The sequence below is a fragment of the Ptiloglossa arizonensis genome, chromosome 4 (assembly GCF_051014685.1).
Source record: "Ptiloglossa arizonensis isolate GNS036 chromosome 4, iyPtiAriz1_principal, whole genome shotgun sequence".
Classification (NCBI taxonomy): Eukaryota; Metazoa; Arthropoda; class Insecta; order Hymenoptera; family Colletidae; genus Ptiloglossa; species Ptiloglossa arizonensis.
The window spans coordinates 27,390,254-27,403,664 of NC_135051.1; the positions used below are offsets into that span (position 1 = coordinate 27,390,254).

A 13,411-nucleotide genomic window follows, 5' to 3' on the forward strand; every position below is an offset into this window, starting at 1 on the left:
GTAATTTGAAATAATTTCTATATATATAAGCTGTTTTGTTATTTGTTATTTTACACAATATACTTTAAAATGAGATAATTTTCAAGTATCTACTACACCAAATTATCTACTCCAGTATCAATCATTTCACTTTCTCTTCTTCTCAATAGACCTCAGTCATACATGGTAGTGTGTGCAATATGCAGCACGGGGTTTCGCGTAAAACACCCCATCTGCATAACATTATCCGTATTTATGACTCATTCGTATTTACTTCTTAATTCGTATTAATTTTAAACAAGTATAATTTTTTTAATACTTTTACATCTTATTAGTAAGATGTGATATGCCAGGAAAATTCAAAATTAAATAGTAAGCGCACCAAAGGGAAGTCGATTACGTATACTCGATGGATAGTACGCGATTGCCAATGGATAACCTCTTTAAAATGCTGTCAGGCTTTAGTGCAGCTCACGAAAAAGCTTTAAAGCAAAGCATTTACAATGCTCTGGCACTCTTTCTTTTAAGCCTTGTTTTGGCGGCTGGTTATGGACTGTATATTATATTAAGTCCCTTCATAAAATCCTTGATATGGGCTCTTTTATGCGGTTCTGTTTTATTCCCCTTCAAATATTCATTGACTACTGTTGTACAATCGTGGTTTGATAAAACAGAAGCATCTCGTACACCACTGATTATAAATTTAACACTATTACCTATACAAATACTGAACAATATCATTGATAGTTTAGGATCATTTCTATGGAGACACGTTAAATATGTTGCTGGTATATTTTTATTGAGAACGTTGGTTGTTGGTTTATATTATTATACACCTACTATACTAAGTTGTCTCATATGGAGGATATGTATGAGTTTCAATACCATTTTTGAATTTTTTATAACAACATGCAATATTTATACGGTAATTATTAGATATTTTAACTTCTAAATATTAACTTTATATATTTATGCCTATATAATATTGATATATTAATGTTGTGTACATTTGTTATTATTGCAGATTGCTGTTTTACTTATTGCATATTTATCTGTATTGTATATTTATTGGACACCGCATAATTGTATTAATTTTTATTATACCTCGTTTGTTATATGGTTCATAATTAGTTTATATCTTTCTAACATATTGGGGGCTTACCAAGTTCCTGTGTTTATAACATTGCAAATATTATGCCTAGTAGGATTTATTTATGAAGTAATACTTATAATGGAAAATAAAGAATTTGAAGGCAAATATATGACATTCATGGAAGCAACATGTTTTGCATTAACAAATAACTTAATCACTAATGTCCAGGAGGATACATTACCTCAATTAAAAAGTGAAAAATCTGTAAAAGATGCGGTTAATGAAGAAGTTACAGATACTCAGGCAGGAGATGTAGATAAGCAAACCACAAAAGCCATTTCTAAGTTTAATACAAAAGTATATAGAAAATCAATGTCACTGGATGATGATGCTAATTTGCATCCAAAACGTCACAAATTACAATCTGCAAATAATGAACCCTCTAGTAGCTATATGACATTACGCGATCGTTATCTTTTAAGAAGTCTAAAAACTGAATTAGGAATATCTGTAAATATAGAAAATGAAAAAGTTGATACTGATAAATATATGTATGGAGCATTCTATGCTTGCATTGGCATGCTTTTGTGGAAACAGAAGTGGATAATATATATTTTAATGATTTCTACAGCTTTTTATATTATCAAACAACTTGGTAATTATTTTGGATTATGGAAAATGATAAAAAATCAATGCAATATTATTATGCAAGTTATAAAGACATGGTGTACAGAACGACACCAAGCCCTTTTACCAGCTAATGTCAGAGGTTTATTCAAAGTTGGAATTATGATCGATGAAAGATTGACAAAAGCACTTAAAGCTTCAGTTGATGCAGTGGCAACAATTGCTGTGATTTTTGGACTGCTTATATTTACTACTTGTGCATCTATTTTTATAACAATACAGGTAAATTAAATATCTCATAAACATATGTTCTAAACAATCTTCTAAACGTTCATTAATTATCATTATGAATTATTACAATATCTAATAGGTTTGTAGAGAAACTATGTATCTTATCCAAATTACGGGGGAAATACTTGATTCGTCTTTAATGAGTGATTCGGGCATTGATTGGCTACCAGACCAGTGGGAAGATTCAATTAATAGTGTGTTAAATAATATTTATACATATGGACGAAGTGCTATTTCTGATGGAGTAAGATGCATATATTTTTAAATTAGAAGTAAATATTTTTGTAATTGTAAAATATTTTTCTGTAATAACATATAATGTGTCATAGGTAAAAGGTTTATTAAAAGATTTAGATCCTGCAAAGTCTGAACATACAGAAAAGAAAATTTTGGAACTTTGGGATAGGCTTTATCAAGCATGGATGACATCTAATGAAAATTCTGATCAAATTGGCACTGTTGTAGATGTTACAGCAGCCTATTCAGTATTGGAAAGTGTCAAAGAAAGCTTTGGAAAAACACCTTTACGTAAGATCTTATACCCACTTTAAATTAACAAATTTGAATACAACTTTTACAAAAATGTATTCAATTATGTTTTACATCTCTTTTCTTGTATATAGAATTATTTAATATGACCAGCATACAAAACTTTATACGAGAAAATATTGGAACCTTTATGTCAGTATTAGATTCCATTTGGAATATCGTTACAGGCAACATGTTTGTGATACTGACAATTCTCACAGAATTATTGTATATTGTACTCATGAGTGGATCAGCAGTACTTAATTTTACTCTCAGTTTGGTAAATAATAGCAAAAGAAACATTTATTTTTAAAATATTTAATATACTTTTAATAGTAAAAATTTTGTTTTATTTTAGGTGGTGTTTTTCACAACACTCTTTTATCTTCTCAGTTCTAGTAATAAGAGTTATAAACCTGTTGAGTTGATTACTGTATTCAGTCCCATTAGTTGTCATAGGTAAATTTTTTAATTTCATATTAGTATATATTATAGGATTATAATATAAGCTTGTACATAAACTTTATTCTTTTGTTAACAAGCACTCTTCATATTGAGGGGTATGTGAAATTGAAAGAATTAAATAATATTGTCAAATAATGAATATATTAGAAAAATCTATTACTTTACCTTTTTATAGGTTTGCTGTGGACTTACAAGAAGCAGTGATTGGTGTATTTGCTGCAACATTTAAACTTGCTTCTTTCTTTGGCATGTGGACATGGTTTATACACAATATGTTTCAAGTAAAAATTGTCTATTTACCAACAACTTTTGCAACAATATTTGGGGCTTTACCATTTTTGGACGCATACTTTGCTTGTATCCCAGCTACATTAGAACTCTGGTTTAGTCGTGGACCCATGATGGCTATTCTATTCTTCATGTTCCATTTTCTTCCCTACAACATTGTTGTAACGGAATTTTACAAAGAAATCAAAGGGTATAATGATTATTTAAATTCAAATCAAAATATCTTTGAATCTTAATCTTTTTTTATTATTAATTTTAACTTAACTTATGTAACATTTTTTATTTTAGTGGTGGACATCCATATCTTACAGGTCTTTCCATAGTAGGTGGAATCTTTTGTTTAGGAATAGAAGGTGCAATTTTTGGGCCTTTATTACTATGTTGTATTATGGTAGCAATTAATTTAAGTCGTCGTTATCTTCACTCGCCTTCAGAAGAAGTTATATCCACGTATTCTGAGATTAAACGTTGATATAGATAAAATGCATGTATATATTATATGTATGTACATATAATTTTAAGTTTAATGCTATATTAATTTATATTTATTTAATATAAATATGTGCTATATTTAATGCTATAGTAGTTTCTGCTAAGTGATAACATTTTACAAATGTGTTAAATGAAGCTTGTAATGTAAAACAGCATTAAACTCAAAATTTTTGTTCCATAAGTCTAAAATTTACACAAAATATTTGAAAAATAATAAGCTTCTTGTATACTATGTAACGTCCCGCTTAGCCCCTACTAAACAACTTTTGTTAAGAACATTTTTTTGATACCCTCAGTTCCTCATAAGATATTTCACGAACACCTTGTTTGTATTTTTAAAATTAATAAAAAATAAACCTTGTTTCATATTTTATGTAACATACTAACTAACTTCAGTATTATTAATAGTAGATCTTGTTTTAAAAGAAAATTTTTTGTGTATCTAAAGAATGATCAATAAACTTGGTAATAATTTATTCTTTTAATGTAAGGATAATATTTTTAATTCGCGTAATATGACAAATTTAATGTTGTTAACAGTTAGCATAATTTTTATCATACTCGTCCTTCTTATTGGATTTGAACTTTATTTACACCATGACAAATATTTTTTACAAAGGAACATGTGAAATTGAATTATAAACTATTAAGCATTGAATAGACGTATTTAATTGAGAAAATTTAATTAATTACAATATAATCTGCACCCTCTTTGATTGGATTATAAATATCCGAAAGTGTTGTAATTTTTAGCTTCTCCCTGAACACTTTAGGTGTTACTACTTCGCATGTATAAAAAATTATCTGTTTTTTACTTTCAAACATATGGAAACCATTTTCCGAAAAACGACCACAAATATTATCAATTTCCAACCATACAAAAAGTGCTATATTGTTTGTCATTAATTCAAATTCAATATCTGGATAATTGGAATATATTCCAGGTAAGTGATTATCGTTCATTTTTACCTAAAATAAAATATTTTGTATTAAACAAGAACATTTAATGTTTTTTGGTTATTTTTGCAGATTTAAATGTATATTCACAGAGATAGTTGCAATTGGCAAGACAATAGTTTTGAATGCATTAGTTGGATATATATAATTTGTTGGTGCTATCTGAGATCCAGTTTTATCTCTTAAGGTAAGTGTTGTAATGCAATTGAATTTTGCAGTGATATTAAACTGACATTCATCAAGTAATCTAGAATTTAAGATCCATGAATGTTTGAGCATGTCATCATGAATGGTAGTTACTGCATTTGCTTTCTGGAGAAATATTAATAATAAATAGATTATATAAAAGCATTTCTCCTTTTTCTATGAATATAATCTATGTATATATTTTTATTATATTCTTACTATAGTTATATTGTAGTGAATATGTGATTGTACAGGCTTCATATTACTCCATGTATAAAGATTTACTTCTAAAGTAGTATTCATTATTGTATATAACTTGTCAGAAACAATATAAATTGCAAGATCAGTCCCTGCAACATAATACGTGACTATAATGGGTGCAAAAAAGTCTTTAGCATAATAATGTAGCATTTTCCACTGTCCAGCATAATCTGGAAAAAAATAGTATGATTAGTAATATTGAAGTAAATTTAAATATATAATTTTATTTTTAGTGGTATTTTATTACAAGCATGCAATGATAATAATTATTTTGTGTTTTTGTTTAGTTAATTACCTATAGAAGACCATGACGGAGCTTGCCAAACATCATTTAATTGCCAATATAAAGCACCCATTGTCATTCCTTCTCCAATTTCATTTAATGTAGACATAGATTGACGATAAAATTCTGTTTGTAACTTTACAGAGACAGCTTGATTGATTTGACTTAAATATATTAAATTGATAAAATCTTTCACACTGTTTTGAATTTCAGGAATTTTAAAATTCTTTGAAATAAGACTCTTTAGAAATGCAGTTCCTAATGGTAAATGTTGACGATGATTCATGAAATTACTATCTAAGTTCAAATCAGCAATTGTTTCTGTAACGGGTAATATAGTGTTAATTGATGGTATCGATTGAAATCCATACTCGGATGCAAATCGTGTACGTGGATATTGGTGCATATCCCATCCATTACTGAAGTAATTGTAGTAATGAACTAAAACAACATTTTGTTAAATCAATATTATTAAAATATTTAAATTAAAAAAATATATTTTACCATCTCCATATAACTTTGAATATGGATCTTCCCCAATATAGTTATACCGTTTTGTGTATAATCCATTACTAGGACTAGATACTACAAAAGGACGGGTAGAATCCAATTGTTCTACTTCTTTTTTTATCAAATCTATATAAAGTTTAATATAGTCGCTTCTGTATATTTGTGCAGTACCAGTCCCATACCAATTACCATACAAAGCTGCTTCATTTTCATTGTTTCCAGCCCAAAGAATAATACTGGGATGATTTTTTAATCTTTGTACGTTTTGTACAATTTCTTTCTTGACTGAATCAAGGAATGTATCTGTAGTGGGATACATTCCACATGCAAACATAAAATCTTGCCAAATCATAATTCCATATTCATCAGCCATATTATAAAATAATTCAGATTCATAAACACCACCACCCCAAACTCTAAGCATGTTCATATTTGCTTCTTTAGCTGATGTTAGTAAATGTTTAATTGTATCTGTCTTAGCACTTAATTCAGGAAAAATGCTAGCTGGGATGAAGTTGCTACCTTTTGCAAATATTGGAATGCCATTTATTCTAAAATAAAAACTTAATCCCTCCTTAAGAGAGTTTTGTACAAGTTCTACAGTTCTAAAACCAATACGCACTAATTTTTGCTCAACATTATTAGATGTGGCTACAGTTACAGTCAATGAATAAAGAATTTGATTGCCATAACCATTTGGCCACCATTTATGTACAAGATTCTATAATGCAAAATATGATTTTTTGGTTGAAAATATACTTTAGTTAACAATTTATATACATTATTGTGCTTAAATATTACTGACATACCATGGGTATTTTGAGGCAGATAGATGTTCTCACATAAGTATCCTTTGCCTTTAAAGCAAGAGTACTGAAATTACTAATACTTAATTCTTTGTTAACATAGAGGACAGACGAAATGTGGCAAGGTGTAGGTTCATCATTTTTATGCAATGTAACATCAAGAAATATTGTTACTGTAATATTCCAGAAATTCTCTTCTTTAAAAACATCTGTGGTAATATCCGCGATAAAAATTTCATTTATTGGAATTAATTCTACACTTTTCCTAAAATATATTTCCATTAACATGTGCTAAATGATAAGACAAATTTTATGAAAAAATGATGAAGTACCAAATGCCCATTGAAGGAAAGGCTGGACCCCAATCCCATGAAAAACTTGCTTGCATTTTTCTTATATGATTAACATGACATTCTCCTTTGTAAGTGACTGGAACACATACTGGAGGAACAATGTATTTCAATGCTTGTTCATTATATAAAGTATTAGCTTCTTTAACAGCAGAAGAAAAGAAGACTGTTAATAAATTCTCCTCCTGAAAGAGTAATATCAACAAGTAATTTTACTTCTGATATTTAAGGATGTTAGTTGCTTACTTTCAAGTGCTTTGTAACATCAAATGTGTATCGTAAAAACATATTTGATGCTTTCCCAATTTCTTGATCATTTAAAAAGATTGTAGCAAATGTATCTAAACCATGAAAAACCAGTATCACCTTAGGAGCACTTAGCAAGGTATTATTTACTGCAATTAATTTTATTTTAAACGTTTTTTTTTTTTAACATAGAAATTGCTTTGTATAAAGATATTAAAATTTTACATTAAAAAATATAAGAAAAATTTATTTAATTACCATAAAAATTTTTAGTATAAGTAACTGATTGATTACCAACCCAACGGTTGTTAACATCATTACTTCCAATAAAATTATTTGGTATAATATTTGCTTTGCTTAAATCTGTATAAATTCCTCCTGGTACAGTTGCAGGAAATTTAATTTCTGTAAAAATATTACGTTATTAAAAACTATTAAATTTTACATTGTTAGTTAGATTAAGCTTACCATGGTCAAACTTATCAATTGTAATTTTACCTAAATCAGAGGATTATATATGAATTTACATTAATAACATTGCTATTGATTAAACAAATTTGACAAAAGTTTCATTGAAATTATTTAAAATACCTATCCATGGACCACATAAGGTTATAGATAATACAATGTCATTAATTAAAATTACAATTAATAGTAACTGATAAATTTTCATAGTATTTGTTTCAAGATAGTGCAGTTTAATAATATACAATAATTTTGTTTCTATAATTTTAGTTTTTATAATGCATTTACATCAATAAATAAGACTTAATATGATATGATGTAGATTTATACTATATATATTAAATATTTTATTGCCATATCAGTTAGAAATAAAGTAATTTAGGTTTATAACTTTGGTAACAGTCTAAGTGTTTTTATCTAATGAATTAAAAAATATGTAAATATTTATTATATAAAAATTATATGATTTAAGTTATTGTGAATTGTTACAATTTGTAATTTTAATAATTTATACGTAATTCAGGATAAATAAAATAAAACATATAAATATAGTATTTTATTCATAAACAAGAACACCTATTTCTATAAAAATACATTCTATTATACAGTACAAATTTAAGACTTACAATAATTGAAATTAAATGCTTAGTACAATTATATGTTTAATTTTTATAAACACATGTGTATTATTTAATATAAACTTATGATTTGTTAAATCAGTTGATTTACTGTGCGCATTTTTAAATTAATTTTCATTGTACAATATATCAAGAATATTCCTTTATAATTCTCGTTTTAGTATAATTTACATAAAAATAATGAGAATTATTTTAATTTTAATGTAAAGGAATAAATATCTTTGTAATAAAATAATATAGACAAACGCTCACGATATGTGGAATGTTACAATAAATGTAAAAGATATTGATCTGAAATTATAACCTGATTTTTTTTGCTTTCATTTAGTTTGAAAAATTAAGAATTTGTTTATTATACGTTTCCATCCTTTCTATGTAGTTTTGTTATCAACTTATAAATACATATATACACCATCAGCTATTTAAAGATAGAAACAGTATTTATTAATGTTTCCTCTTTTTACTGGAATGTATTTGTGTTCTACTGTTTGATGAAAATTGTCTCCTATAATCTATGTCTGAATCAATTTGTTCACTAATTGGTCGATAACAACGGACAGGTGAGTTAAGAATATTATCAATTTCAGTACTTGTATATTCTGAAAAAGATGTTACTGTTAATTTGTGAATAGTATACAAACTCAATACTTTCAATCAAAAAAATTCTAGCTTGTAGAAACCACTGAAGAAAATATATAAAAATTCTTACCAGGAAACGATTCTTCAAGACGTGTTTGTTGACAATTATTAACATGTTCTTCGTAATGTGCATGATTAGTTGTTCTGTATATTAAGCAAACACCACATTCAAAAACTTCACTGTTGACACATATTGATGTTATCTTACTTTCAAACAAATTAGCATTATTTTCATCTTCATTATCTGTTGTATATTGTTCACATTCCGCCGCATGTGTTTCTATTTTATCACTTGGAAAAGACTGATTACAAATGGGACAACTTATATTATTTGTTATATTATCTTTTACACTTTCCGTTTTCTTAGTTACTAAAGTACTGTTATTCTATGAAAAAAGAATAATACATGAAATACATAGACATTGTTAAAATATATCATTAGAGTAAATTCATAAAAATTCATTACCTGAAACAAGTTATTTTCCTCTGTGATTTCAAACATCTTGTTTTCATTTTGTTCGCGTAAACCACATAATTTTTCTCTACATTTTTCACCACTTTTTTTCCGAAACTTCATATCTACTACACTATTCCATTTTTCACTTTTTTTTTCTCTGGATTTTTCTTTTTCTTCTTGTTGTTTTTCCTTGTTTTGTTTTTCTTCTATTTGTTTTCTATAAAACTCTTCCCTTTTTCTTTTTTCTTCTTTTTCCCTTTTCTGAGTTTCTTCCTTTATAATTTCTATTTTTTTCTGTTTTTCAATTTGAATTTTTTCCAAAATCATACATTCATTTTTTATTCTACGTGAAAGACTTTTCACTGGTAGTGGTTTAATTTCAGTATTCTTTGACATTGTTTTAATAGTGACATTAGTATTATCTTTCTCTAATTCTACAAGAATTTCTTCATCAGTGAGAATATCATTTTTCTCTTTGGGCACTAAATTTATGGCACTTTGTTCCACATTGATATTATGTGCTGTTACACTTTTGGTAGGAATATTAACATTATACTTTTTCTTATTATTAATATATCTTCTAGGATTTGGAGGGGAAATCTTTCTTGAATATATAGGAAGTAATTCAGGTGACAAACATTCTTTTTTTTTATGCTCCATTTGCAAATTCTTAGTTTCCATATTATCAAAATTTCTGCTAATATTGTTAGTATTATCAGAATATTTATTTTGTTCGCTTGTTGTAACACATGTCCCTTTGTGAGAACGTAATATTTTGCTTAACTCTTCATAAGGCTGGGTTTTCTTTTTTTTAACTATTTTTTCATCTTCGTCACTGCTGGAATGTGTTGCATTAGAAGTAAAAAAAACCACAGTCGATTTACGTTTATTAGGTCGTTCATTGTTATATTTGTTTGTACATTCCATTTGATTCTCTTCAGTCTTAATGTTTGTTAATGCTTTTTTGTCCGAACTACTTTTAGCATGTCCCACCTATAGAAATGTTGAAAGAAGGATTAGAATTATATTAGATAGAATGAAATGGACAACTATTCTCTTTTTTTTACAGAAATACGATTTATTCAAAAATTGTTTGTAGCTTACAGTTTTAATTACTGTTTCTAAATAAACATTTATGTATACATGTGTTTGTATAAATGCAATTTTTACAACTTTCATAAGAAACATAGATAACAAGGCTCAATTATTTGTATATAAAGTATTAATTTTTTTTCGAATTACTTTATTTTTAACAAAATTCATACTTATATAAAAAACTTTGACAGTGAAGCTACGTATAATGTATGTATGTTAAATTTAATAACAAATATCATATTCGTTAATTGTAGAAGACAACATTAAATACTATTTATGCAAAAAAAATTGTATATAAATAAATGATTACATATTTTTAATTGTAGAAAAACATAGTCAAAATCTTCTAAGTCAAAAATATGAATAGTTTGAATTTAATTTCAATACATAAAACAAAGACTTGATTATTGCGTGTGAATACAATTCAACATTAATTTTCCATGGCACAATGTCGTACTGAGAACATTTAACATATGTATGCAAAAAGCAGAATATTTCCTGAAATCCATCAACGATATGATCTGTAAGAAATGGATTGTATGGAGGTACCCACCTGAATGGGTGACCCCCACTGAAACTTAGAATCAGCAGTACGATGCCAACTATGCCACAATTCTGCTGTTTGTTTTAAATGAATATTCAATGCCAGCAGTAATTTCTCAAGTGTTTCAGATGTTTGTACATCTTTGCATAATCTAAATGGCATTCGATCTTGCACTAAAGGTCGTTCTGGTTGTTGCAAAGGCACATCATTTTCACTAGCATATGCATCGAGTGGATTAATTTGCCATCGATCCAATTTTTGATCACATTCAGAGTGTACGTCCATCTTTGTCTCCGCATTACGTATACTATGAGAGTCTTGCAAGGAGTTTTTTAATTTTAATGAAACATATCTGTTCATGTTCTGAGAATAACTATCTCTCATATCTAGAGTATCATGTAATCTATCAAACATGTTGTCACTGTCCAAGTTTTTGCCCCTGTATGTAGAGTTTCTTGATTCAGCACTTGAAGCTGTTGGTTCCGGGCTGCTATGGCTATGAGTGGATATTTGATCAAATATGGGTGATGTATGATTAGATCTATATGGATGTATGACTCTAGATGTATCACTATATTCTTGTATTTCCAATTTTTGTGCTAAATTTGTCTTGGGCATCACTTCTGAGGTCTCTATATTAGAAGACTGTAATAATTCCTGAAAATCATAACATCATATAATGTTTATAATAAAATCATATATATTAATACATTATAAAACTATATTCAACTCTAATTTCTAATATATAAAATATTAAACAGAATTAATAAAGTAACTGTTAATTAACAATAAACTAACCTCCTGTACATGTTTTTCATCATTGCCCATATTTGCCATATCCTTTGATTCATTAATGAAACCTAAGATTTCTTTCATATCCTTGTATGTATACCATGTCTCATACATTTTCATATCTGTAAGATAAATAACCATTTGAGAAAGAAAATCAAAAAATAATTCATTATGCTTCAAAGGAATAAAATAGCTTTTATCGAAATAGTATTTAAACTTATATTAAAAGTAAGTTGATATATCGATATTGCTGGGAAATTAAAATTATAATTAAATAAATTAATAATGTTCCTAAAAAGAAGAATTTATGCAGAATTTATGCAGTTGACAATATTCAGAGCATATTCAATTACCTAGAAGCTCCCGTTTCATTTCTTCTTCTTCTTTTTCTTTGGCTGTTAATAATTCAGGTTTATCCCGTTCCATACTGTCTGACATGTTTTCTTGTATTTTTGTAGGTTCAAAATAGTAAATGTCAATAAATCGTCTTATACTCAACAAATTGAAATTTAACCTTAAAGTTTGTATATACTTGCAGCTTCAAATATTTCCACATCACTGCTTAATTGCCTTCGTAATGACACATATACGCATCGCTAAAAGTAAATAGTACAAATTCACCGAAAGGGGTCATAGTAAACTCTCGATTTGAAACAACTTCGAGTATCAACATCACTGTTTTTACGTCTCACTTTACAAAATATCGATATCGAAGGTTGTGTTGGCAGAAGGCTGCATTTTGTGCGCATGTACAACCGAAAACAAAACGTACATAGCCAATGTAGGGATGTCAAATTCTAGCGGGGTCCTAACAAAGTGGTACAGGCCAAACAGAATTGTTGTATTATGAATGTATTGCTCAACAAGTTAAATAAGATCCTTGGAGTGGGAAACATTTGTTTGGTCTGATAGGCTATAGATCTAAGTCCTAGATAATAATCTCATCGTCTGAATTTATTTCTAGACTGCGATTTCTCCACATTTAAAATTCTTTTAGAGATCTTATTAAACTAATTGAGTGTAGCTTCAATCTCACGTGATGAATATCAAGTCAAAATCTTTCTCAAAAATTAAAAACAATATGCTTAGATTATTTATGACGTTCTACACATATATTGGTAAGGTTTTCGTCAGTTTTCCTTGTACGGTTGATATTTTATACAAATTCTGCTAAATATTTTTTTTATTTTGATTTTCATGAAACTGATGTTTTACGTCACCCGTTTTCATTCGACTACAGTTACAGCATTTTACGGATCTCCTAAATCTCCTAAATCTTCTATTCGACAAAAGATTGTTCGTCAAAAAGTACCCAAATTATGTAATGTTTGGTTCTATTTTAATCAGAAAAATGTCACGAAAATGTTAAAAAGAATTGTACGTAAAAAAAGTGAAAAATAAAAAAGTTTGATCTATTCT

General features: G+C 27.8%; 2 protein-coding genes and 1 long non-coding RNA gene across 4 annotated transcripts; 2 read left to right on the plus strand and 1 right to left on the minus strand.

Moving 5' to 3' along the window:
- Window positions 1-170: 170 nt before the first annotated feature.
- LOC143146213 (transmembrane protein 245) lies at window positions 171-4,263 on the plus strand. Of its 2 annotated transcripts, XM_076310298.1 has the most exons (9): window positions 171-904; window positions 1,004-1,981; window positions 2,070-2,234; window positions 2,320-2,518; window positions 2,614-2,798; window positions 2,877-2,977; window positions 3,061-3,078; window positions 3,159-3,461; window positions 3,560-4,263. In XM_076310298.1, the coding sequence occupies exons 1-9, from the start codon at window positions 389-391 to the stop codon at window positions 3,741-3,743; spliced, it is 2,649 nt and encodes an 882-aa protein (XP_076166413.1). In that variant the 5' UTR covers window positions 171-388; the 3' UTR covers window positions 3,744-4,263. The 2 variants fall into 2 exon arrangements, with proteins under 2 accessions (XP_076166413.1, XP_076166414.1); XM_076310299.1 differs by lacking the exon at window positions 3,061-3,078 and having other exon boundaries at window positions 3,560-4,262.
- Beta-man (beta-mannosidase) lies at window positions 2,967-12,996 on the minus strand. The gene is made up of 16 exons (XM_076310313.1): window positions 12,346-12,996; window positions 11,999-12,114; window positions 11,210-11,857; window positions 9,571-10,554; window positions 9,175-9,490; window positions 7,831-7,860; window positions 7,621-7,767; window positions 7,363-7,511; window positions 7,099-7,301; window positions 6,770-7,031; window positions 5,955-6,681; window positions 5,463-5,891; window positions 5,126-5,337; window positions 4,811-5,032; window positions 4,457-4,732; window positions 2,967-3,726 (listed from the first exon to the last, which is right to left on the minus strand). Exons 1-16 carry the CDS (start codon window positions 12,428-12,430, stop codon window positions 3,712-3,714), a joined length of 4,821 nt encoding a protein of 1,606 aa, XP_076166428.1. The 5' UTR covers window positions 12,431-12,996; the 3' UTR covers window positions 2,967-3,711.
- LOC143146218 (uncharacterized) lies at window positions 12,853-13,393 on the plus strand. The gene is made up of 2 exons (XR_012991854.1): window positions 12,853-13,110; window positions 13,233-13,393. It is a non-coding gene; the product is annotated as an uncharacterized LOC143146218 (long non-coding RNA).
- Window positions 13,394-13,411: the final 18 nt, after the last annotated feature.

Excerpts from the sequence above, each read along its gene's own strand:
- LOC143146213 (XM_076310298.1), top strand. The coding sequence starts at position 389 with ATGGATAGTACGCGATTGCCAATGGATAACCTCTTTAAAATGCTGTCA. Across the intron at positions 2,519-2,613 it reads CTTTGGAAAAACACCTTTAC|AATTATTTAATATGACCAGC; the intron begins GTAAGATCTTAT and ends TCTTGTATATAG. Across the intron at positions 2,799-2,876 it reads TTAATTTTACTCTCAGTTTG|GTGGTGTTTTTCACAACACT; the intron begins GTAAATAATAGC and ends GTTTTATTTTAG.
- Beta-man (XM_076310313.1), bottom strand. The coding sequence starts at position 12,430 with ATGTCAGACAGTATGGAACGGGATAAACCTGAATTATTAACAGCCAAA. Across the intron at positions 12,115-12,345 it reads AATGAAACGGGAGCTTCTAG|ATATGAAAATGTATGAGACA; the intron begins GTAATTGAATAT and ends TTTATCTTACAG. Across the intron at positions 7,512-7,620 it reads TTATACTAAAAATTTTTATG|TAAATAATACCTTGCTAAGT; the intron begins GTAATTAAATAA and ends AATTAATTGCAG.